Source organism: Crocodylus porosus, unplaced genomic scaffold (genome assembly GCF_001723895.1).
Source record: "Crocodylus porosus isolate Cpor-Errol unplaced genomic scaffold, CroPor_comp1, whole genome shotgun sequence".
Classification (NCBI taxonomy): Eukaryota; Metazoa; Chordata; order Crocodylia; family Crocodylidae; genus Crocodylus; species Crocodylus porosus.
The window spans coordinates 25,671,890-25,697,850 of record NW_017728911.1 but is presented as its reverse complement, the minus strand read 5'-3'; the positions used below and the strand labels follow the sequence as shown (position 1 = coordinate 25,697,850).

Here is a 25,961-nt window from a genome sequence, read left to right as displayed (position 1 = left end):
TAGTGCACAAAAAATTTGTGAACCCAATGTAAGGCATATTGTTCTGTTTGTGTGTTCATATTTCCAATACATGAACACAGGAGGAAACCTACGTAAAAAAACACCATGGTTTTAGTTGGTTCTCCAGTATTTTAAGTTTCTACCTTTTTTCACTGAGTTTCAGCCTAGCTTGATTGGCGTAAATTATATTTTTCCCCAAAAGCTGCAATATGTATCCTGGTACTAACAAGGTTTGAATTTCCCATATTCAGGTATAACAGACAAAAGAACTACACATGTATCAGACAGTAACCTTATACAACTATTTTCATTTTCTTCTGATTCCATATAAAGTGCTGGAATTTGACTTGCATTCCATTTTAAGATCCCACAAGTATGGTTAATAATGCTATTTAAAAAAAAAGCTTATGTTTTCAAGTCATAATGACATTTTAAAAAACCTAAAAAATATAAGTGTGATTAAGGGAACAAGATCCAGGAAATATTAACAGGTGAGAAGTTAATGGGACAAAAACCTGTTCTGGAAAGGGCATTTTCCCCTTGGAATTTAAATAAATGTATAAGATTGCACCCCAAGGCAATTCTAAAGGAAAATAATTCATTATTCAGAAATAAATTTGGGAGCTAAAGGGAAAATCTCGCCTCCAACAAAAATTTCTGGCAGTGTGCATATGCACGCAATATTATGCATATTATTGCTTTTATCATTTATTTCAGAATTTTTCATAAATGTATCTCACTATTACAGCCTTCTGTTGTATTAAGCTCCATAAGGAAGAGTACATTTATAAGGGAAAACATTATGTACCTCCTATCTGCTTAGGGAAAAAGTAAATGCTCAAAAACAACCATGTTAAAGTTTCAGATATGGGCCATTGTTTTGCAAGTGAATTTCTTTTATAAAACAAAGAAATGAAAAGCTTACTTGGGTGTTTTGGTTCAATAGCAACACGGACAATTGGTGTAGCTTCAAAATTCAGAGGTGTAAATGGAGGGCAAGCTGGCGATGTAGATAATGTTGCTGACTTCAGCACAAATTCATGCAAGCCTCCTATTCCTAGTAAGCACAAAAATACAAGTTAGCATGTACACATACAAATACAAAAAGGGGGCTAGGCACATTAAAGGACACATTTTATATAGTACAATCTCATATAATAGGTCAGACCAAAAATTACCTTACCTCTCAAAACATTCATGACAAATAAAGTGGTTACAATAAAGGTGAAGCAACAAGAGAATAAAAACAGTCCTCACTGTACTTACTAGATATAGACTGAACTACCTGTACACAGTTTGAACACCAAAGACTCAGTTTTGGCTTAGATGACTATTTTTATAGCTTCATGATTCACACTGGGTTTCCTTTATATCTTTTTAATGCAAAATGTATCATAAACACAAACTAGGGCTGTTTTTTAAACTCAAGTGATACACAATTAAGAGACCAAGGAGTTTTTCCTCTCATATTCCCAGTCTCTCCTATGCTGTAACGTTACTTGTGGTGGTTTGAACTCGTGGTATGAAACATCCCATTTAAATTTAGACCGACTTCGTAAGTCACAAGGTCCGCTCTTCAAAACACTGTAGCTGTTGGAAGGGGTAGGAGTAATTAGACTGAAGTTTAGTGGTAGTGAGAAAGAAAAATACAGCAGTCTAATGAATAACAGTTGTACTTATATAAAAAGAGAGTCTGTAAATGCAAATTTAGTCTTGGCTGGTAGGCACTGTGAGGCTGGTTCATGCCTATTGTTTTCAAATTCCTGTCAATCTAAGATACTGAAATATCCAAACATCAACATTGTTCATAGTTCAGTTATTATCACTGCAAAAGCAACAACCCAAGAAGCTAAATAAAAAGGATTAAAAGCTTATGTGGATAAACTCCTTCAATTTTCTTCCAACTCTAAGCAACAAGTGCTCAGTGCAACAGTAAACAGAGTAAATTAATTAAGTACATATCCTGGGTAAATAATAATTTTGCCAACAAAACACACTTTAAGCAAATGTAGGATATTGCACTCATATTTGCATAACATGGTTGTATGTGTCCACCCCTCAGAGCAAGACAGCAATCATGGAACAGCAGAACCATTCACCACAAACCTGCAGTGCCGTCTCAGCACACTGCCAAGCTCTCTCTCACTCCCCCACCTACTCTTTTTGGCTTCGTCTGATAGACGTGAAGCCAGAAGCAGTCTCCCACGCATTCCCACCTGGACCTGCACAAAAGACTTATTTCAGCCCTGGAAAAGCCAGAAGTTAGCCTCTGCAGCATTAGGATGCTTCTACGGCTTGCAAAGCTGAATCCCCGGGGTACACTGAAATTTTCACTACTTAAGCAAAACCTGCCTCAAAATAACTGGAAGCAATGTAATAGCCAACACTTGAAATCTAGATCAGCAGATACTATGAAGGAAAAGTTTCTCTGTAAACTCTATCATGCACCTGACCTATGACCAGCATACACTTCCTCTTTTTTGCTCATGCAACATTTGATTCGAATGAAAAACAAATGCTGGCCCTTCCTCATCACCAGGGACTAAGTCAAGGGATGGTCAGATGTACTATGATTTTCTCCAGCTGGTTAAGTAGTAAATTTTTCAAAGCCTATGAATCAGAGGAATCAAGTTACCACATTTATTATTTCAGATGAGACTCACCCATTTATTTACATAAGCTGGAGTTTGTTCAGTACCATAAAAATATTAAAAACTCTGTCCTTGTTAGCTTTATGTTTGAAAGTGAGAGAAAATGTATTGTACTAGTGTCTGGCAATGGCAAAATACTGCAATAAAAAGCCTGTCTGTGTTTGCATCTAAAACCCAGTTAGAGATTTAAAGCATGGCCATTTTTAATTACTTCATGATGTGATTTAGCAAACACATGCCCAATCCAGATACAATTTTCTAAAGTTAAATCTGGCTAATTTTGCTATACACCTGTAGAAAGTTAAACCCTGAACCGCTTTGCAGAGCTAATCAATTTCAACAAGACTTTGCAAGTTTGCAGGTGGAATTTATACACAACAGTGAGGTGATTACGAGAGAGAGAGAAAACCCAGTCACTAACATATAATGTTTTAGTGCACAAAAACTGGATGAAAACATTATCTAAAATTTCAGTCTCAGATAAAATATCAATAAATGTCTTATAATAGTGACACTGACATAATAAATATTCTTAAATAGTTATATTTACACCTCTGCAATTGTTGATCCCTTTTGATTTCAGATAGCCTAAACCACTATAATCAATATATTAATTGCCTGAAATTGAGTCACAACAGCTAGTCCATCATTAAAAGTACAAATTTGCTTTCTATTGTAAAACATTTTTGGTTACACTCAGCCCTTTAAAACACACCTACCTTCATTATAACAAAAAACATTTTGCCTTTTCATTTTCTCATTTGTGACATAATAATATGATAGATTTTGGGGGACCACAAGATAAAAAAAAAAGGATCTTCTGAGACAGGGCTGTCCAACTGCAAGCCTGCAGGCTGCATGCAGCCCAGGAGGAGTTAACATGTAGGCCCCAGGCTCCCACCCAGCCCCCTTGCTGTGGCTACAGCAGGACCCGGGTCTTGGACCTCCCTCTTCCTTCCCTGGCTTCCACTGCCTGACCCAGCCCAAGAGGCAGATGGGGTTGGTGTGGCACAATGTAGCTTGTGAGGATAGGGGATCTGGCAGCCTGGAGCACCTGAGGGGCAGTGGCACAGAGAAGCCTGCAAGAAGCTGCAGGGGAGGTGTGGTTCTGGGGGAGCACCTGCCTGCATGCGTGCATGCATGGTGCAACAAGGTGAGAGTGCCTGTGCTGCTGTGATCGCCAGCCACTTAGTGGTTGGACAGCCGTGGTCTGGGAGATGAAAATCTGAAAAGTTATTAGTATTCTGCCATTTTAAAATAATTCTTAAAAAAGATTTTGAATTCTGATCTCTCCCAAACCATTCTAGTTTAAAAGATCTGTATTTGGTGAGAATTAATGCCTTCAGGAAGTTCTACAGTTAATTTGGAAATTACTTGCTATGATTTTTTTAAAGGGCTCCAGCAGGCCCTGAATCAAAGTTTCCACAGGAATTTATAAACTTACTGGTCACAGAGGTCAGGGATCCTGTTTCAGTTTATAAGCTCTACAGGAGTACACAGCGTGCCGTTCAGGCTGCAGGTCCTCCAGGTACCACAGAAACGAAAAAGTTACTGGATATGATACTGTCAGGGAATCCTATCAGTTTGGAAGACATGGGGCTGCTGATATGCACGTGTTCCTATACATTGTGGATAACAGCACTCTACAGTTATTTAAGTCTTTGGGAGTAAAGCCTTTTTATTTAAAGTGTGTTGATCAAATTACCTTGCCATATTCCGCCTTCACTTTTTGGTTAAAAGCAGGGGGCCTTAGTTGTCTAGGTCTGACAGCAAAGAGCCATATCCAGCAAACAGTTCCTATTGTATATATCTTTAGTCATGTGCATAGTCCTTTTGAAATTAAGAGGAACTACAACAGGGAATAACATTTTGGTTTTTTGGAAGCTGTTTGGGGAGGGGGGTTAACTATATTAACTGCTTGCAGGACCCAGCCTTTATGTTCAAGGACATTCCCTAGGGAGCTGGCAGACAATATTCAAATTAGAAGTTAGATGAGGACACTTAATCAGAATAGTCTTTTCCTCCTATTTTCTGCTTTTTGCTCTGGAGCCTTGCCAAGGGTAAAGAGCTCAGCGTAGTCTTTTCACCACAAGCTTAGGCTCCTGGCACATGATCATTTAATGGCCCTGTGGGAGCTCATACCTGATCCCAATAATTGTGTCTCCTGCCATGCCACTTGTGCATGGCAGGACATGTGATTTTGGGATCAAGGATCAGGTCCCAATCATACCATTACTACTAGTCAGTGGAGGAGGAGCCTGGGATCATGAGACTGGGCTCCCCCTACACTAACAAGTTGGAAGACACACGCCCAGCCCTGTATGCAGGACTGATTACAGGCCCTGGCCAGACAAGCCTGGGACCAATTTCTGTCCAGGAACCAGCTGACTGTCACCCCTGACCCAGACATCTGCAGGTTATCAGCCCTCATCCCCAGACAGGCCTATGTCTTGAACCAGACCTGGAGCCATATGACTGGGTTGTTGAGGAATGTGTGGGGTTTAAAGTCCTCAGAGAGAAAGCGCTTCAGCTCCTCCTCCTGCTCTCCACAGCTTGAGATCCAAGCCAACCTGATTGCTGGTCCTGGCCACATGTTAAATTTAAGGAACCAAACAAACCAGCCATAAAAGTGTTCTACATATATGAAGATAAGGTTCTTTGGGTAAATCTGATATCTTTTTATTAGACCAACTCAAATAATTGGAAAAATTCTTATTTGCAAGGGTACAAATACCCTTTGTCAGGCTGAGGAAGCATCTGCAGATGGTCTGTGCTCTTCCTGGGTGGAGTAAGTAGTAAAGCAACCAGAGGCCAGTACCTATGCAAAAAAGCCAGTCAATTAAAATGTAAACTGAGGTGGTCAGTAGGTGAGACAGGTGGGGGGGAAGGGGAATGAACGTAACTGTAGCCAATGGGTATGTGGAATGTTGTTGCAACTCAGTCACCATTTTATGATACCTTAAATTAGGTGCATATGTAGCACCCTTGCCATCTATACTGCAATTAACATGCTCGTCATCACGTAAACGTAGCATGTAGAGGGTGGTCTTAGAGCCTACAAAATTTGTAGTTGGAAACTGGTTGCTGAAACTACAGTTAATTCCCAAATGACAAAGTCCAAGGAGCTAATCTGGAGAAGCAAACAACTAGGAAAAGATTATAGTAAAAAAACCCTCATATTTAGCACATGCAATATTCTTCAAAGAACTTACATACACAAAATCATTAAAATACTTTAATTGCATAAAAATGTTATCTTTTAAAAAAAAAAAAACCTTGCAGGTGCCTTCTGAAATATAGTGCATCTTAACCACCATCTCTGACTCTCTGACAGAAGCAGAGCTGCACTGTAATGATCCAAGTACTGTTTGTTGACCTGGTTATTGAGATATTGTACCATCAGTGCATTTGCTCAGCTTAATAGAGGACAGTCAGACTATCAGAAAGGTAATGAGTTCAAGATAAGCCACTTCTTAGCAAATACATGTAGTTGTTAAAAGGCAATGTTGGGACAAGAAGCAGCCCAAGATTATAGGAGTTTAAAAGTGCTACAGTAGGTAGAAAAAGGAAAACTGTTCTGAAAAAAGGTGAGTTCTTTCAAGGACTAGGCTGAGACACAAGGGCAGGGATGCCAATCCAAGAATTTTTTTTTTATGACATCTGCAAACTTTTACTGATACACATTTTTACTGTCAGTAAAAAAAAACAATCTTAAGTTGACAGGCCTGTGCAACTACAATGATTTTCCACTCTGATACCCCAACCACAGGGGTCTCCTACTCACCCCACACGCTGACACCCCTGATTGCACCCTACACCATATTGTCCAGCCTCCCAGCCTTACCCCTGCCAGCCACATCTCAGCATGAAACACTGAAAAAGCCTAACTGTAACCTACTGGTATTACAGGATGGGAAGCAGCAGCAGCATATAGCTAAAGGGGAAGGGGTCTAACAAAGGAATGAGATAAGGCTTCCAGCAAGGTGCTGTGCTCCCGCTCAGTCGTCAGATGGCGTGCCGTGCTCTGCTGCTGATCTGTCTGTCCAGTTTCTTTCCAAAAGGAGCTTCACAAAGGAGCTGAAGCTTAATTTGTTTTAGGGGGAGGGGCTTAGATGGGCTTTATTTACAGAAATTATTTCTGAAATTATTTATTTTCAGACAGGTATTTTTAGCTTGAATTTTTACTGACTGTTCATATATTTATGGACAGTTGGCAATGCTGATCATGGATGTCCTGAAGAAGGTAAACCTATAGGTAATGCAGACATGCACAAAGACTGTTATTTTAAAATCCCATTTTTTCCACCTATACGTGTGCTCTGGGGTTGGGGGGCATTTGAATTAAAGTAGCTCTCAGAAGCCGCTTTAATTAGAACACTTGCAGAGTCTTGGGTATTCAGTGGCCCACAGTTCAAAATGCTGATGGGGCGCTTTAACTAAAGCTTATTTGAGTCTGCTCCAACATGTTCTCATCAGAGTGTATCTGAGCACATGTAAAAGTGCCATTAAGTATTAAGAGCATGGGATGGGATTTTTGGACCTCACTTTCTACATGGACCAGGCTGGTCCATGAGATTAGTCTGGTTGGTTTTGTCTGGAAATAAGTGGCTTTTAATTACTGTTACAGATACTATTTCAGTAACAGTTACTTATCTGTAAATTCAAAAGAAGCATTGATTTCAACAGAGTTTTCCAATAGAGGACTTGGGATTCCCAATCGGTCTGTGAAAGTGTTAAAGAGGCACTGGAAGCCCAGTCATTTAACACATTAGACAAGACTAAAGTAAAGTAAACACTAGCAAATGTGCAAGAAGGAATCCTGTGTAGGTGTGACTAGATTAGATTAACTAAAGCCTTTCTTCTCTCAAGAGTCTTTACTTGTAGTTGTAGCTAAAAGAACCAAAACTAGCGATATGGATACTCGCCTTGCCTGTGTTTTGGCCACAGCGTGAAAACAAAAAAAGATGGGAGTACCAACCAAAAAAGGGCAAACATACCAAGATGTTATGCTTGAAATTTCCAAAGCAGTTTAGGAAATTTAATGTGCATCGCCATGTACTTTTTGGTTCTGCATTTTTCTGTCAACTACAGGTTTCCCTTACTTTATGTAGTACATGTATTCCTGGAAAACCATGCATAACTTAAATTTGCATAAAGGGAACCCAGTATATAAGGTAACAAATAGGGATATGTCCCCACAGTGGTGAGGAAGGGAGTGGGGCTGGAGCTGGATCTGTGCAGGGATGAGAGCCAGCAGTGGCACTGGGCTCTTCCTGGTGGAGGGCTGGGCTGCATTGTGCTCAGGGTGGGCAGTGGTGGTGTTGGGACAGGGAGGGTTGAGAGGTGCTACGGCAAATTTTGGGGGTGGGTGCAGCCCCCCCCCAGTACCACCACTGCCTGCCCCGAGTGCACTGCAGTCCGACCCCGCTGTCACTGCCAGCCCCAGCTCGCAGCAGCAGCCTGCTCTTGTCTCGCATGCACATCCAGGAGCACATACCCCCTAGGAAGAACCCAGCGCAGCCCCCCAGCCTGCAGCCCTCCTGCGGTGTGTGTAGCAGCAAGCGCTGCGCCTCCCCGTCCTGCACCACTAACCGTTCCCTCTGCTTGGCTCCCTGCTGCAGCCCCGGGAGCGGCCAAGGCCACCTGCCTGCAGCCGCTGGGCTGCACCACGCCCCTTTCCTTGCCCTTTCCCCTACAGACTTACCTCACACATAACGAATTTACCTCACATATAGCAAATTTTGGGTGTAAAAAGGGTCATCACATGAGAGCAAATTTGCATATACAGAACCCACATAAAGCAAGGGAAACCTGTACTACCCTTTAGAGATTATAATGTGGTGGTCCTTATGCTTAAAGTACACCTTTGCACCACATCCAACTGTCAAGATCTGTACATATGACAGGTCTGTGGCAAAATAGTTGCAATTTGTCCCACTTGATGTGAAAAAAAATAGCACTTACTGTTCCTTCTACATGCACAAAAATGCAGCAAAAACACCTCTGTGGAAAACTTTCTATCAGATAAGGAAATCATTTAGTTTACAGTGTGAAAACCAAACAAAACAGAATAAGGGCTGTTAAAATTTAAACCTCCATTACATTGTTATTAGTTTCAGCACATCAGTTCAGAGGATCTTTATCTTCTCCCACTGATGATATCACCACTTAAGGATCCTTGACTGCTTTGAAATGGGGCTTATAATGTTTTTGGACTAACACTTTAAATGAACTAAGTAAAGCAAAGAGCCAATGTGATAAGCTTCCCGACCAGATCCTGTCTCCACTGGGAAGTGTCACTTCTTATCTATGCTGTTTGTTTAGAAAGATTAGAGCTTTATGACACAAAGCCTTTGGGTTGACACGCTCCAGGCAGACTACTCTAGTCTGTGAAGAAAGACTGTAAGTGCTAATACTTGGTTCACATATATGGAGAGAAGAATTTTTGTAAATGCACAACATCTTAAAGTCTTAAAACTAATATTGACCTTCTTCAACATTTTAAAAATAAATGAAGCCACGAAATTTTATTTAGTATAGTAATAAAAGAACAAAGTCAGTCATATTTTCTAAAAATACGTTATACAGATATATCTATTTATCTATCTATATAGATAGATAGATAGATAGATAAAAAAAAATAAATGCTAGTAGGAAAAACCCATGATTACAATTGCCAGCAAGGAACTTACAACTAAATCTGCATAAAAAACAACATTTGATGCTTGGAAGTTCCTCACCTCTTCTCAAAACACACAGAGTAACCCACAACTATAAACAAACATGCAGGCAACCCAGCAATTTGCCCTAGCAAGCTAATATTAACGCTATCCATATATTTGCAAAGATTTCTTTGTAAACATCCAAAAAATCTATCACCAACCATTTTCTAACCCCTCCTTACAACATTTCTTTGCTATGATATCATCAATAAACTTGGTGAGGATTAGGTTGCTAGCATGTAAACTATTTGCATCTACCTATCTGTGTGACCAATACCGTCTCTAGATTTTCTCACACCGCCTTGTGTTGTTTTATTGCATCAATCCATTGTCTCTACACCAAGATGGTAATTCTCTGTAGTGGCCAGGGACTGTATTTTTCTGCTGTGTTTGTTCAGCACTCCACAGAATGAGAAATTGTGGTTCCTTGCCTCCTCAACTCTTGGAGAGTAAGATTTCCTCCACAACCTTGTTTTAAGCAAAACACAGTAAAAAGACCACTATTTTTAGACGCCTGTTTTTATTGTCAAGCAGCAGAAACTTGTTTTCCATGCGCAAAGAATGAATTGTGTTAATGCAATCCACACCACTGCCCTTTACCTACAAATTGCTTCTTCTTTTCTTTTCTTTTTTTTCAATATTTTCAAGTTGATGATCCTACTGAAGGGAAAATGTTTATGCTTTTGTTAAGAATAAAATCTGTTTTAATACTGGGGCTTTCACGCTCCGGTATATCAAAACAAATTAGTGAGTTCAATACTGGTTGCTGAACTGACTTTAGACAAGGAACACAGTTACTGCTAATTAACAAGGGTTCATAGGTAACCTTAATGGGCCAACTATGTCCTCAGATTCAAGCAGGTGTTCCCAATGAATCACAAAAGGAACCAGAGAGAGCAGACTTTGGCTTAGAAGTTAGACAAATGAGTCTTAGGTTAGCCTTGAGATGCTTGGGGGTGCCACGCAATGCTGGCACTGTTAGGTGTGCAAGTATGAAATCACAAGATAAATCCACTAATTTCAAAAAAAAAAAAATCTGTAGCAGTAAAAACAAACAAACAAAAAACCCCACACCTGTTGTAGTATTTCTGTTCTTTGCAATAGAAAAATTGCTATATTGTTTTCCCGGTAGTCTAAAAAAAAGCAAAAACAAAGGGCTGCCTTCTTCTAAGGGGTTTCTCGAGCGTAAGTAGAGGTGCCTTGGGCCTAATGATAGGTGCCCTGGGCTTAAAAAGGTTGAGAACCACTGCATTAGACTAAATGGGGAATACTAGTCAAGACAGAGACAGCTTCCTCATTGAGATCGTATCACCTCCTTTTATAGCTTGCACCACATGTTAGTGGGGATTTTGTCTGTTATCCCTCCCCTCTCATTTTCAATTATCTGCACACCATTAAACTCTCAGTCATAAACACATGATCCTCAGGACAACTACAGCAACTGGGAAAGTAATAGTAGGAAAGTATTTCTGATTCCTGGCCATTTTTAGTGTTTTGCTCTGTTCAGGAAAAGAGTTAAAACATGTTTATTTTATTCATAACTTCCTTTTCTCCTTCAGCTCTGTTTCTCTCAGCTGGAAACAGGAATAACCAGTATCATGTGTCTAGGTTGGTTTCTGCAGATTATTAGCAGTCAAGGGAGCACCATTCCAGAAATGTCTTCTTTAGTTCTTGCATGAGTTTCATTTCTACCTAAGCTTCCACTAGTGACTGACTGGCAAACAAAAACCTAAATTCACTTTCTCACTCTTTTGGAGTTAAGCCATACGAAGGACATGTAATACCATACTCAAATGTCAGCATTTGATATGGGACTTTAACATAACTGTCCACCCAGACAGAACTAAACTATCACCCAAAGCATTTCATAAATCACAACACCTTCTCCCTGTTAAGAAACAGATAGTGTAATGACATGATAAATGAAGGAAGTGATTGATATTACAAAGAAGCACTTCAATTCTTATTATAGAAGCAACAAGCAGCAAAAGAAAAATGTATTAAGACTATGTTCTTTTAGGAAAAAAGGTTGACAGTGCAAAATGAAAAGGTACACATTTTTTTTTTTTTTTTTAAAGGAGTTGGGTGCATTCCAGATGTATTACAATGGTATTAATTGTGCCATTTCTTATGTTTGATGCTTCCTATTCTAACATCCTGTTTCTAATTGCTTACAACTTTGCCAGACAAACCGTTAGGGCTGAAGGTTTTCACAACAAATGTCCGCATTAGGCTGATTTTCTTTTTCTTTCAAATGGCCAAAATGGTTCAGCCATTTCCAAAACAGTAAAAAATGTTGGGGAGGGGGAGCTGGAGAGTTTAATTTCACCCATGAGCATTCTAGTGACTTCTCCTTTCAACAGTTCTAATGCCCCCATACTCTGGATCAGGGTGTTTTTGCCATCCTTGGAAAAATCCATTTAAATAAGACCACTCTTAGAGCAATGGAGCATATGTCACCTTCCCATCACAGCTCCTGCATGTGACTGGATTGCACATACATCACCCACCCTATACAATGACCTAGCGTGGGTCAGCCAGGCCAGGATTCTAAAACTGATGGCCGAAACAAGGATGGGGGGTGTTGACTGGGACTAGAAACTAGCATTAGGGGGCAGTGGAAAAAAGGCAGGGTGGGGGACAGGAAAAATGGACAAATCTGGCAAGGGGGAGAATTGGTACAGGTTGTGAGACTCATAAAAGAAGCCATGAGGACAAGGAAGAGAAGCTACAGCAAAAAATGATTGAGAGAATGGGAGATAGAGAAAGACTGGGCATGGAGCCCAAGAGCAGACACTAAGACTGAGAGACAGTGGCAGGGAATGGGGAAAAAAAATGGACAAAATATTAGTAAGAAGAACTGTTACAGTCTGGACCACAGGACTGAGGAGAAGGAGTTGGGTTCAGACGGATAAGAACTGGACTGACTGGACAAAAGACAGAGACTGAGGATGGGAAAGACATGGCTTTGGAAGGGGAGATAACTGGTACTGGCTCATAAACTTGAGAAGATTCAGATTGGGTAAGCAAGAATGGGACTGGAAGGTAGCAAACAGATAACTGGAACAGGGCACTAGGGGTCAGACATGGGAGGGACAGTCAGAAGAGCACGTGGCCACTTGAGACTAATCTCCTTCAGATTCTGGAACAGGATCCAAGAGAGCCGAGTCTTCTCATTTCTCTGTTATCAGCGAATGTTAGCAAAATTCCACGGACAAAGCGAGCATCTTGTCCATTTCTAGTGCTGGTTCACAAACAACGATAACCTAATGTTGCCATTGATTACTATATTAGCTCAAGTTACAGTGGTGCAGAGCGTATTGCATTGAAGATAATCTAGAGGTTCCAACTCTCCTGATAAAACTTTTGGGTATCAATAGATCTCCACAGACCAGAATTTGTTTCACACAAATACATTTCTACAATGCTACAAGAACATTAATACATTAACATTGTGAAGTCAAATAGTCAAAAGTTAGGAAATGCCAAAATCAACACTGTCTATGTATCTTTGAAATGCCCCCTTCCCTCCTGTCTCCCGCATGCCTATGCTTTACGATGAATTATACAAGCATGCTATATTTCCAACAGGACAATTTCTTCATGCCATGTACTGGATGGACCCACTCTGGGGATGGATCAGGACTGTTACAAAGGAGACTTATTCTAGGATCCTGGTATTGCTGGTTAGAGAGCATAGAAGGTGCGTAGTAAATGACCTAGAGGAGAGGACTACAGGAAGACAGGGGACAAGTCTCATGTGTAAAGCTGCGGAGGAACTGGCTGATATCCTAGCCTTTGACAGAGACAAGCCACTTAAACCACTCTTTTCACTAATTGCGTGCTGCATATTTTCTGAATGCCCAACTCGATATGCTGGGGTCTGATTTGCAGAAGTACAGAACACTCAGCTGCAAATAAACCTTATGGGGGTTGTGCTTCATACGTTTCAAATACTACATAATGCCACAGCCTCTGAAAAATCAGGCTGTAGGTATGTCAAACTAGGCACCCAAGTTTACTGGATACTTCTGAACTTGTTCTATATATACCCCAGTTTCCTTTACTTATGGTTGTATGTTGTGAACATAAATCCATAGCACTTGTGAAGCACTCTGATACTATTGTGGTAAGGGCTAGACAAAAGCCCATAATTAATAATTCTGTTTTCAGAGCACAGGTTCAATCATACAAAAAATAAGATGTACACACAATGATCACATTGAATAGAACAAGCATCATCTCTCTTATGAACTAAAAAAGCAGAGGTTTTGTGAAAAAAAATAACAGCTCATTATGCAACTATAAAGATTGCCTCAGACTACCTAACATGGATCCTAATTTCTGACAACTGATTTTTCCACCTCAATGTTCTTGACCATAGATTTTTCAGGGCTAAGAAACATTAAAGGAGGAAAAATTTTTCATAAAAAAAAATACGTAAGAACACAAGTGTTTCTTAAAATTTTGGAATAATAATATCATTTAAGCAATCAAGAGAATATATGGTAAAAAGGTGTACATTAATGTCATGAAATGCTGGCATCCAAAGCATTGTGAATATGTTAGGGAGTTATTTTTAGAATTCAACTAATTTACCTTAAAGAAAGTAAAACAAAACCAAAATTGACACTACATATACAAGTTTCAAATCTGTAAATAAATGAAGCCAAAGTTACCCCTAAATGTACATTGCTAGAATTGCTTTATTTAGTTTGCTAAACATTGCATAACATACCTAAAAGTACTCCAAGTGTTTCTTGGATAACGAGGTTTCCTCTGTAATGACAGACATATCCAGAGAGCCTAATACTAATATTTTATGCCATGCTAAACTGATTTCTGCAGCTCAGAAAAAAGCGAAGGGGATTTCTACATAGCTACACAGTTAAAGATTTTGAACTTGAATGAAATTTAAGAAAAACACTGAAAGTTTTAAGACTGAAATGTAAGTACTCAGAAGTCAGGAAATTACCAAGTTCAGTCTGCGCTTGTAACATTACCCCTATCCCTTTATCCATCATTCAGAGATAACTTATGACTGCATATATAACATGATCAAATAATTGTGTTTTTAAGTGATTTTTAAAACCAATTTTAATTCTTTTAGACGTAAGCTATTCTTGCTATTGGTACCAATCAGTATCTTTTTTTATGTTTACCTTTGCTTCTGTTTAAAGTCTATGAAACTAACTTTTTTTTGGCTCCCAGAGTTCTTTTTCCAGCTAGCAACACAATTTGACTTCAACTGCACATTAATGCTACTAAACTGTAAGCTTGCAAAAATCACCACCTTTGTGATGTCACTTCACATCTGGTGGGAAAAAGATGTAGAAGACAGCAAAATATAGGTATGCAAATCTATGAAATTGTCCATCACGTTAATAATTCCATTATTACATATGGAACATGTTTAAAGCCATCCAAAAAAAAAAAAAAAAAGGCTTAGAGGCTTTCTGAAACCTAAATCAAATTTTAGGGTCATAATTGCTTTAAGTGATTTTAATCTGACCTGACAGCCATACATCTGAACTTACTTAAGACTTGAAAAAATGACCGCCAGACTTTCAGAGGCAGTTGTTTAGTGTGGTTGCTGTAGCAAACAGCTGGGATTTAGGAAAATATGTTCCAATGTACTCTGAGATCACTTTGAAATCCTGAACTAGTATTTTTCATCTTACTACTATAGTAAGTGAAACCATGAAATCACATGTTACTGAAAAGCAGAATCTCTTTACCAACTGAGCAGATGTAGGTAAGGAAAATAATTTTATTTAGGAGTTATCAGTAAGGTGAAATGGAAGAGGCTTCCCAGAACACTGAACATACTCAATTCTAACAGTAAATTTTGTTTTTCAGTATGATAAAAAGAGCTTTTCTAAAAAGGTACCCTTGTGTAGGACTGGAAATTTTAGAAGTTTCCACGTATCCTGTTCCTCAACCCTATGAGTCTTAGACCACACCTGGAAATAATCATCTTTACGCCAACAGCAAAAAGAGTTATTCAGTCAAAAATGTTCCTTCATTCTTGACCCCTATCCTGAGATCAAAGGATTCCATATATAATGTTGATACCTGTGCTCTAGCAGCTGAATTAGGAAAAAATTAAGAAATTGATGCTTCAAAAAACTACTCTTCACAAACTGTAAAATCAAAAAATTCATATATTCTTACACACTTGTGAAAATCTAAATTTGCCCAGTCATAAAATACTGCCAGTAACCTTAGATAAATGTAAGACAAGCCTACAGAGATTCTCACAAAACCATGGTAACAAGTGTGCTACACTAAACGGTTTTCCTATGTACGTTTCAGCCATCGGTTCTGAGCTATTTCTTCAAAAAACATCAAAACTATATGGTTCTGTAGCCTTGAATATATACATTCATTGATTTTAGTTCTTTAAATTATTTCATCCTGATCTTTATATACATGATCTAAGCATTCTAAATAGGAACAAGGTAAAGAAATGTTGAGAACAGTAAAAAAACACCACTAATGATATAAAATTAATGCCTGTCCTTTTTAACAATGAAACACTCATAGTTAGAAAATAAATCAAAAGAAATTTAAACACCTTCAGTAAATTTGTGGCCATCTGTTCTCAAGGTTAGTGTTTTTCTTCTTCAGAACAAAGATGTGTCTACAACTACCGCTCTTCTGATTGTCCTATAAGCTGCTACTAAAAAGTTGTTATTATTTAAATTACCTCACACTCAAAGCAATAAATGCAAATGCCATATACCAGCATGCTGTTTCTGTCTACATGCAATACTTGTATCCGTGGTGGGAAAATTAAATTAATTAAAAATTCAGTAGCCTGGGAAAACAGAGAATAAAAGCCTTTACCCTTAAGGTAAAATATGAAAGTCCCCCTTAGGTGGCTCTAAAAGTTCCAAAACACAATATTTTGGTACATTTTTGTTGCAGACAGCCCAGAAAAAGCAGATGCATCATGTAAGGACTACTGCTCACAATACCACACAGAACTGTGCTTCCTGGAAAATTCTTCTATGCAACTCCCTTGTAGAAGACTACAAGTGCAGCCACCTCCTGTAGAGATTCCTGGGACTTTAAACCACATGTGTAATGAGATGTGGGGTAAAACCACTATTATAGTTAATGTTGTAGGTGCTATTCGAGCTGACTGAGAATTTTCCAATCAACCACATTTGATGGGAAAGATGATTTATTACACCCAAAATGTTTTACAAAAATGCATTTGGTTTGACAACACTGACAAGCCACAGACAAGGCTTTACTGAAAACATGTCTGGCTCCCTTTCAGCTCGTAGGCTACTGTGGACTCCAGGTCTTCAGGGGTTGATGGCTCCAAGGCAGCTCTGCTGTGTAGACTGGTCCAGAGCCAGAGATGCTTGGACTTCCAAGACTACTGGGCTAGCCGGTGGCCCATAGCACCTAGTGTCCACAGCCTAGAAAGTCAGCTGGCTGGGGAGTCCGAAAGCCCAGTCATCCCTGGCACTGGAAAGTCTGCTACGAATTCTGAAAGCCTCCTTCTGACAGCAGCTGTGTGCAACATGAATCATATCAGTTTAAATCAGTGGCTTCCAAGATTTCAGGGAGTATGTTTTGGCACTGTGCAGAGCCATACAGCTACATCTTCAGTGAGGAGGGAGAAGTCAGTTCCTACCAAACCCAAAGATCTATATGGCTGTGCCATATATGGCTATTTATCTTTAGTTTGGTGCAAAAGACACAAATAAACAAAAAGAACCCACATTGCCTTACCAATGATACCTTTATTCCAGGGGTGGGCAATTAATTTGGCTAGAGGGCCACTTAATGATTTTGGTGAGGCATCAAGGGCTGCAAGAGTAGTCCCGCTCCTTGACAAATGCCCCACCCTGTGGTCACCATCTTGCAACCAGAAGTCTCCAGCCTAACCCCTGACCTTTGCCACTGAGTGTCTCTCTCCTTCTCTAATAAGTACTCCACTGGGGGTATTTGCTTGTATATTGTGTGTGAAGGGGTGAGTTTGTGTGAGGACATATATAGTTGTGGGTATGGTGCCCTCACACAAACCCAGGTGCGGTGTGTGGGGCTACAGGAGGTGAGGGGGGTGTGGGTGTGGGGTATGTGGGACTGCTGGGTGTGGCAGGGCATGGTATGGATGGGGTATATACATGGATGTGTGGGGGGGGTGTAGGGCTGTTGGATGTGTGTGGGTATGATGGGGAGTGGTATTTGAGGGGGTGTGGGTGCTTGAATGGGGAGGTGTAGGGGGTGTTTGTGGATATGGTGGTGTGTGTGGGGGGTGCATGTGTGTGGGATGTATATGGTGCGATGCACGGAACAGTGTTGGGTGTGTGTGGGGGTATGGTGGGGGTGGAGGGGTTGTGTGGGTGGGTTGGGTGTGCACATATGGGAGGCTCCCCCCTGCTTGTTCTTTGTGATATGGCTGAGCCCAGCCCCACTATGGGCAGGAGGAGGAGATGGGGGATCCACACTGCCTGCTTGGCTCACAGCAAGCTGCAAAGGGCAAGAAAGCAGCTGCTGCCAACAGGCAGCAACAGAAGCCCCTCTGAGAGGGGAAAGGGGAAGGGAGCTGAGGCTGGCACCACTGGCTCTCTTGGTCCATCCCACATCTGCCTGGCGGGGCTGCAGTGGAGCCTGTGCCGGCTCCTGTTGCTGTTGCTTCTCTCTCACGTGCCTGCCTGGCAGGGCTGCACCAAGTGCACGCTGGCTTCTGCTGCTGCTCCCCCCTCCTGCCTGACCCGTGTCTGCCCCTCTGCGCTTTGTGAGTAGCTGAGCACATTCATACCACACCCTCCCCTTTCCATTCACACGCTCCTCTGCTTGGCACAAGCAGGAGCCGAGTGAACTGCAAGCAGAGCCCACCCCATTCCCCTCAACCCTGCAGCCCAGAATGCTGCAGCAGGGGCAGGAGTTGTTGTTGCTGGAGGCTGGCGAGCCCAGCAGGTCCCTGGGCAGTGGCAGCAGCAGAAGCCCTGCTCAGGAGCTGTGCCTGTTGGCAGGGCTGGCACCCTCTGGCAAAGAAGGCTGGAAGCACAGCACACTCTGCCCCACGTGGGACTTGGCCCCAGGCACAGCATAGAAGGGGCAGCTACAGGCGGGGCTGGATACAATTAATTGGTGGGTACTTTTCTGAGGGCCAGATCCAAATCAGCCAGCAGGCCAGATTTGACCCATGACCCACATTTTGCCCACCTTTGCTTTATTCCCATCTGCTTAGGTTAGATTTACAAAACATTACTTGTATCAAAGATCAACTCTTCTGATTTCGATTCAACTAAGATAAATGCAAGGTACTCCACGTAGGAAGGAGGAATCCCCAGCATACCTACAGGTTGGGAGATGACCTCCTCAGCAGCTCAGAGGATGAGAGAGATCTTGGAGTCATAGTAGACTCCAAGATGAACATGAGCCAGCAGTGTAATGAGGCCATCAACAAAGCCAATCGCACCTTGTCGTGCATTAGCAGATGCATGGCCAACAGATTGAGGGAGGTGATGCTCCCCCTCTGTGTGGCATTAGTCAGACTGCAGTTGGAGTACTGTGTCCAGTTCTGGGTGCTGCACTTCAAGAGGGACACGTAAAATCTGGAGAGGGTTCAGAGGAGGACCATTCACATGATTAGTGGTCTCTGTGAAAGATCCTATGAGGAGAGACTGAGAGATATGGATTTCTTCAGCCTTTACAAAAGACGGCTGAGGGGTGACCTTGTAGCCGCCTATAAGTTTATCAGGGGAGGACAGCAGGGAATTGGTGATGCGCTATTTACCAGGGCACCCCTAGGGGTAACTAGGAATAATGGGTACAAACTAGTGGAGAGCAGATTCAGATTAGGCATCAGAAGAAGTAAGGGTGGCCAGAGTCTGGAATGGGCTTCCAAGAGAGGTGGTGCTATCACCTAACTTGGAGGTCTTCAAGAGGAGGCTTGACAATCACCTAGCTAGGGTCATCTGACCTCAGTTCTCTTTCCTGCCAGGGACAGGGGGTCAGACACGATGATCCACTGGGCTCCTTCTGACTCTATAATCTATGAATCTATGATTTCTGCCACAAGGCCTTTCATAGATCAGTTGCAGAACCATCTCTGAGATACAGTTCATTTTTAGTTCTCCAGAGAGCTCTGCTATAAATATATTTTATGTAGTTAAAGTTTTTTTTGATATAGGTAAAATTAGAAAGTCTTTTTAAACTCCCACATTAAATACAAATGACATGAAAAGGTGAAGCATACACATTAAACATTTCCTTCCTAATACACAGATATTTTAAAGAATTAAAGTTTTGTGTTTTCAAAAGGATGGTTACTATTTTTCTACATTAGAAATTCAGGACCTAGCTAAGATGGAAGAATCTATGATGTCTGGAGAGTCCAAGAAATGAAGATGTAATAAAAAAACAATTAAAAGTTGAGCTTGGAGGGTTTAAACATTTTTTAATGAGACACTCTATAAAAAAAAAAACTTTAGGCTTTTTGGTTCATAAATATTTAACTTCAAAACCTAATTAGCACCATGTATAAAGGAAGCCTGTATTAAAGATCCAAAACATTCTACCTTTAAATTAAGGTACCAGCAGCTCAAAATAAAACTATTCAATCTTCTGGAAGTCCTCCAACAATGCCAGGTGAAACCAAACTTCATATTTCTTTATTCTTTAATGTTAAGAAAAGGAGAAATATCTATTAATTCTCAATATACTGTATAGGCACCCACCTGAATATATTACTCAGACAGGTATGTCTAGCTTAATCACTACTCAGAAAAAACCCAACCCCTAGGAAAGAGTGTATGATGTCTTTTATGGCATCTGAACAGGGTCTGATAGCGATGGAAAAGGAATGAAAAAAAAAAATCCTTTCCCCAAAACATTTATTAACAGATCTACAAAATGGCAACAAAATTATCTCCCTTGTTTATTTGGTGATAGAAACCTTTGAAGATAAAGAATGAAACGTTGGCTAATACACAGTCTATTAGAAACAACACATTTCAAATCGTAAATATTTATGCATGCATAGTACTTCTGTAATAACTTCTGTCAAACTACATGGTAATAAGAGTAATGGAAGCTTTGGCTCAGAATGCAATCATTAGAGAATTGTAGAAGTTAGAAATATAAGAGTGCTATTGAATGAAATTTAGTCCTGGTATAAACTCCCTGACTTCAGTGATGTTGGGTACCTGTACACAACCATGGAGCCTGCTGATTACAAGTAATTACCACACTCCAGCAGCCTCTCATGTCTCATGTATCAGCATCCCCGTTTCAGAATGGCAGTGGGGGCACTTGAACTAAAGCTCACTGAACAAACTATAGTCCAAGTGCCCCTGCCACCATTCTGAAACATGGGGCCGCTGATACAAGAGATGCTTGTGGCAATTTAATTAAACCTGCTCTTGGAGATGCTCTAATTAAAGCACTGCCCCCCACCCCAGCCCTGGAATACATGTAAAAGTGCCCATTGTGCCTACTAATGCTAGTTCTGTTCCACTGGACACTTGTATATCTCCCTACTCATCAAAGCAATGTTTCTCACAGTGCATTTTCTAAATGGTCTCTCCAGTTCAAAGAGTCCTTTTGACATCTCCTTGTTCTTTTTCCAGGAATCTATCTTTTCAACACACTTGTCTGTTGATCTTTCAATATTTCTTATGTTTGTCAGTAGCATCCCAATAACATGATCACAAAGAACAGTATCTGGAAGAACAGCTGACAAGAGCAAAGACAGAACCTTATGTTTATATGTTTTTTTTCACTTCCCCTTCAGTGTTATAGATCGTTATGATGGCAGCACAATAACTTGTATTTGTATTCCAAGTCAGCTATGCACCAACCTTGGTCCTTACTTTCCAAGTGTAAAATGTGCTTTAAAAGATACTAAAATGAAGCAAGGAGGTCCTAAGTCAATGAAAAGCCTGCTTAGCTATTCAGGCCTCTCACAATTAGAGGCCAAATGATAATAATACAGGTAGACTTATTATTTAACAAGGGCTCTTTTCAAGTAATGCTCACGTCTACAATATATTTTTAAGTTGTAGCTCTTATTGTGTAGATCAGGGGCAGTAACTTGCAGCTTACAGAAGAGATTTTATTCAGCTTACTGGGACAACAGGTTAAATTTCACTGAAATGACTGGGGTTGACCTGATGCCAAGGTGGGAATGCACCATCTTAATCAAATATCTAACAATTCCAGCCCACCTTAGGACTGAGCTGTATTAATTTGGCCTGCTGTTAGCAAAAAGTTGCTGACCCTTTTAGCAGAAGTTCTTGACACACTAAAGCACAATGAATTCTGATCTCTTAAATCAAGTTGTCCCCACAAGTAAAAGTGCCACCACCAACATTTTGAAATGAGGGACGCTGAATACATGAGACACTGCAGAATCCAATTAACTGAGTCTACTCTGACAAGTTCTAATCAGAATGCATCAAAGCACATGTATAGGTACACACTAATACTGGGTTAATATATTGGTAATGTAAGCAGATTTCTTTTGCCATCAGACAAAATCAAACATAGTCTAATTTGCAGACTACTGGGAGAGACGGCAGTTTTCCTTGTCCCTGCCCCACACATCTAGAACTATGCCCTGAACATGGGTATTCTGAATTCAGATACTGTTTCCTTAATTTGTAGATTATAAAAAAAATAAGTAGCATCTGCTACTTGCCAGATGTTGATCTTAAGTGGTGTTAAAATTAATGAGGCCTTCAGGCAGCGAGTTTGCAAGGAATTTGGTGTCCCCCCCCACAATATCAAACAGTCTTGGAGGTTTTGTTGTCTTGTCTGCTTACAAAAAGGGCCAAAGAAAGATATTGCTACAAATCCTACATTAGAAAACCAAAGGATTTTGGGGACTTAGAAACTAACTCCTATTCAAAACATAATTGGGAAAGGGCAAGACAGAATGTGCTAGTTAGTTCAAAAACTTGCCAAAATCCATGTACTATATTTAGATTATGTCTGGATTATAGGTATAAGTTTGGGTGATATACATTTCAATATTTAAATATTCCTTCACGAATATGAGTCATAATCCATTCAAATATTAGGCAATTATAAAATAGATTAATCAGTTGTTAATGTCTGTAATATTATAAAGAAGCAGCATACCAATTGTCAGATACCAATAATAACTAGTGGCAAATACCTCACTAATAGTCTTTGACCATTTATCCTGTTAACTTGAAAATGGCATGCAAATAATTAATTAAAATTCAATAACTAAGAAAGCCTATTATGATTCCTAAAGCAAGACTCCTTCACGTTGCACATGTTGCACTTGCACTTGCTTGCAAATGATCTCAGAGTGCTTATTTTGTTGTATTAGAAAATACAGCTTGAAGTGTCCAGAAGTGCCATAAATAATGGCATACTCCTGGATCAGCCATAATAGGTTGTTGTATGTTAATAACCAGTTAAGACGTTTGTTAATTGAATTCATTTTATGTGCACTTTATGTACATTTTATGAATTCATTTCAATGTACACTCTACAGAAAACAGCATTTACTGAAAATTAAAATAATTCCAGTAAAAATATAACTGGAAGCTAAAGGAAGTCTGTAGCTCACTTGTGCTTTCGTGCAATAATGTCATAGGGAATCAGCAACAACAAGACAGAGTCTAACAAGGGTAACCATGTTTCCAACTCCTTTGATTAAGAGCCGTTGGCACAATTGGTGTGTGAACAGATGGCATGAGATGGAACATGGGGAATGCCTAAATACACTTGTCATATTACCATCCTAAGAAGTTAATAATAGTGAGTTATGCATCATGCTTTTCAGTTTAATTTCAACATAAAGTCCAAAATAAACATAAAATGAATTCAATTAACGAACGTCTTAAATGGTTATTAACATGCAACAACCTATTATGGCTGATCCAGGAGTATGGCTGCCAGGTACCAAAAAGACGTATAACCAGCATACCTTGAATGAAATATAATCAGTCATAAGATCCTTTGTGAAAAAAAGAGAAGACTGGATTCCAGAAATCTGTCACACAAGAAATACAGTAACCCTTGAAAAAAACGGCTTGATTAACACAAAATCATTAAATCCACTCGAAAAATGTTATTATTCTATTTATTCTTCTCGCTGTAGTAACTCTGTGGCCAAGTCTATATGAGACATTGACTGTGCAGTAGCCTGATACTGTGCAGTAGCGTTACATGGCAAAAGCCATGATGCAACTGCTTCATAGTAATGCCACAAAAAGGCATTGGCCAGCACTACTGCACAGTAACTCAGGTTTACTGCACATAATTAGTATTTATTTATACAAATATTAAATAAATGAGCAGTAACAACTGTGCAGTAGTCTCTCACACAGCCAATCAGTGGCACAAAGAAACTTCTTTTTCAAAAGGTGGCGAGGAGGAGGTGAAGGCAATGTTTGTAGAGTACATCTTATTAGGTCAATTATCTAAATTAGTTCTTGCACTATTTAACACCATATAACTGTTACACAAATGGCTGATTTGTCAAAAAGACATCACTCATCATTAAGCAGCGCTGAGTTTCACTAACTGTGCCATATTCCACCCCCCTTCATAATAATGGGACAGAAAACCGGCTAATGATTCAGATACTGTCCAAGAAAAGTATTTTCTTCAGAGGCAAAGGCTGCCAGTATTCCACTAATCAGGGCTACTGAAATTAAAATATTCCTGCAGGTTATTTAAGCAACAAATTCTTAGTCTCATTTTTTTCAATGCTCTGATAATTTCCGCAATCAATGCTGGCTTTAATTAACCTTGGAGAAAAGGAAGTCTACCATTATTATTTCCATGAAATGCCTAAAAAGGTCTGGGCAGACAAGGTTCTTTGCGTGAATCTGATATCTTCTATTAGACCAACTTAAATAGTTGGAAAACAATTATTTATTATAACAAGTTTCAGCAGTTGAAACTTCCTTAGCCTGACAAAGGGTTTTTGAACCCAAAAGCTTACTTAATAATTGTTTTCCAACTATTTAAGTTGGTCTAATAAAAGATATCAAATTTACGCAAAGAACCTTGTCTGCCTATGTCCTTAGACCAACACAGCTACAACCTACACCCCTGTAAAAAGGTCTAGCACAGGTGTCTTCAGGGTTCAAACAGCTTATAGTTATTTTGTTCAATTCACCCCAAACTAAAATTATATACTGAAGGTAGGATTCCCCAAGTGCATAAGGCTAAAATGGGTTGGGAAGCCAATGTCACAGATATGCTAATGACCAAACCACTAACTTGCCTGTGACAGCCTATATAACCTTGTTTTCTAAGCATCAGTTATTATTCATATTCTCTTCAGATCTTGGCTCAAAATTCATCTTCTGTATTTACTGCATGCTTATTCCTAAAATATCAGAGCATTTTAGTATGCAAACCTACATTACCGGAAAGGATCTTGTTTTACTACGCCTTCTTGTCCATGGGCTGGATAGAACTCATCTGGGATGGTCTTGCTCTATGATTCTCAATGCCCTTTAAAACCCAAACACCACACACTTATACGGTCATTATCTAGTATCATAGTACTTAGGGTCAGAAGGGACCTAAAAAGATCATCAGGTTTGACCCCCTACCCCAGGCAGGAACAGGTGCCGGGATCGTATCACCCCAACCTAATATCTGTCCAGTCTCCTCTTGAAGACCCCCAGGTTAGGAGAGAGTACCACCTCACCTGGGAGCCCATTCCAGAGCCTGGCAGCCCTAACTGTAAGGTAGGGTCTCCTGATGTCCAGCCTCAACCTTCTCTCCAACAATCTGTGATCGTTATTCCTAGTAACCCCGGGTGGTGCTTGGGGGAACAGAGCTTCCCCTAATTCCCACTGGTCCCCCCTGGTGAGTTGGTAAAAGGCCACCAGGTCCACTCTCAGTCTTCTCTTGTGAAGGCTGAATAGGTTCAGGCCCTTTAGCCTTTCTTTGTAGGGCCTGCCCTGCTGCCCTGTGACCATGTGAGTGGCCCTCCTCTAGACCCTCTCAGTGCTAGCCACTTCCCTCTTGCAGTGCAGCACCCAGAACTGGATGCAGTACTCCAACTGTGGCCTGACCCGTGCCACACAGAGGGGAAGGATCACCTCCCTGGACCTGTCTGTGATGCATCTATAGATGCATGACAAGGTGCGGTTAGCCTTACTGACCGCTTCCTCACATTGGCAGCTCATGTTCATCCTGGAGTCAGCAATGACTCCAAGCTCCCTTTCTGCCACTGTGTTGTTGAGAAGGGTTTTCCCCAGTCTATAGGTGTGTTTCTGGTTCCTTCTCCCTAGATGCAGCACCTTGCATTCATCTGCACTGAATTCCATCCTACTCTCATCCGCCCACCTCTGTAACCTGTCTAGATCTAGCTGGATTCTGTCCTTCCCCTCCAGTGTGCCCACCTCGCTCCACAACTTGGTGTTGTCAGCAAGTTTGGACAGCATGCTTTCTACTCCCACATCCAGATTGTCAGGGGAGGGGGAAGATGAGGGCGGAGGAGACAATGAACTACCAGGCCCAGCAACAGCCAGCGAGCCCAGACCAATGGTCAAAAGGGAGAAACAGGTAAGTGATGGGGGACGGGGCATTGCTGAGAATAGGGGGTCAGTGGGCACAACCG

At 40.5% G+C, this 25,961-nt stretch overlaps 1 protein-coding gene across 1 annotated transcript in view; it reads right to left on the bottom strand.

Annotated features, from left to right (window-relative positions):
• EFL1 (elongation factor like GTPase 1) overlaps nt 1-25,961 on the bottom strand; it is a 166,667-nt gene that overhangs the window by 46,080 nt on the left and 94,626 nt on the right. The window contains exon 15 of the mRNA XM_019533698.1: nt 926-1,057. Within this exon, the coding sequence (XP_019389243.1) occupies nt 926-1,057 (132 nt within the window). The remainder of the gene's footprint in view (nt 1-925; nt 1,058-25,961) is intronic.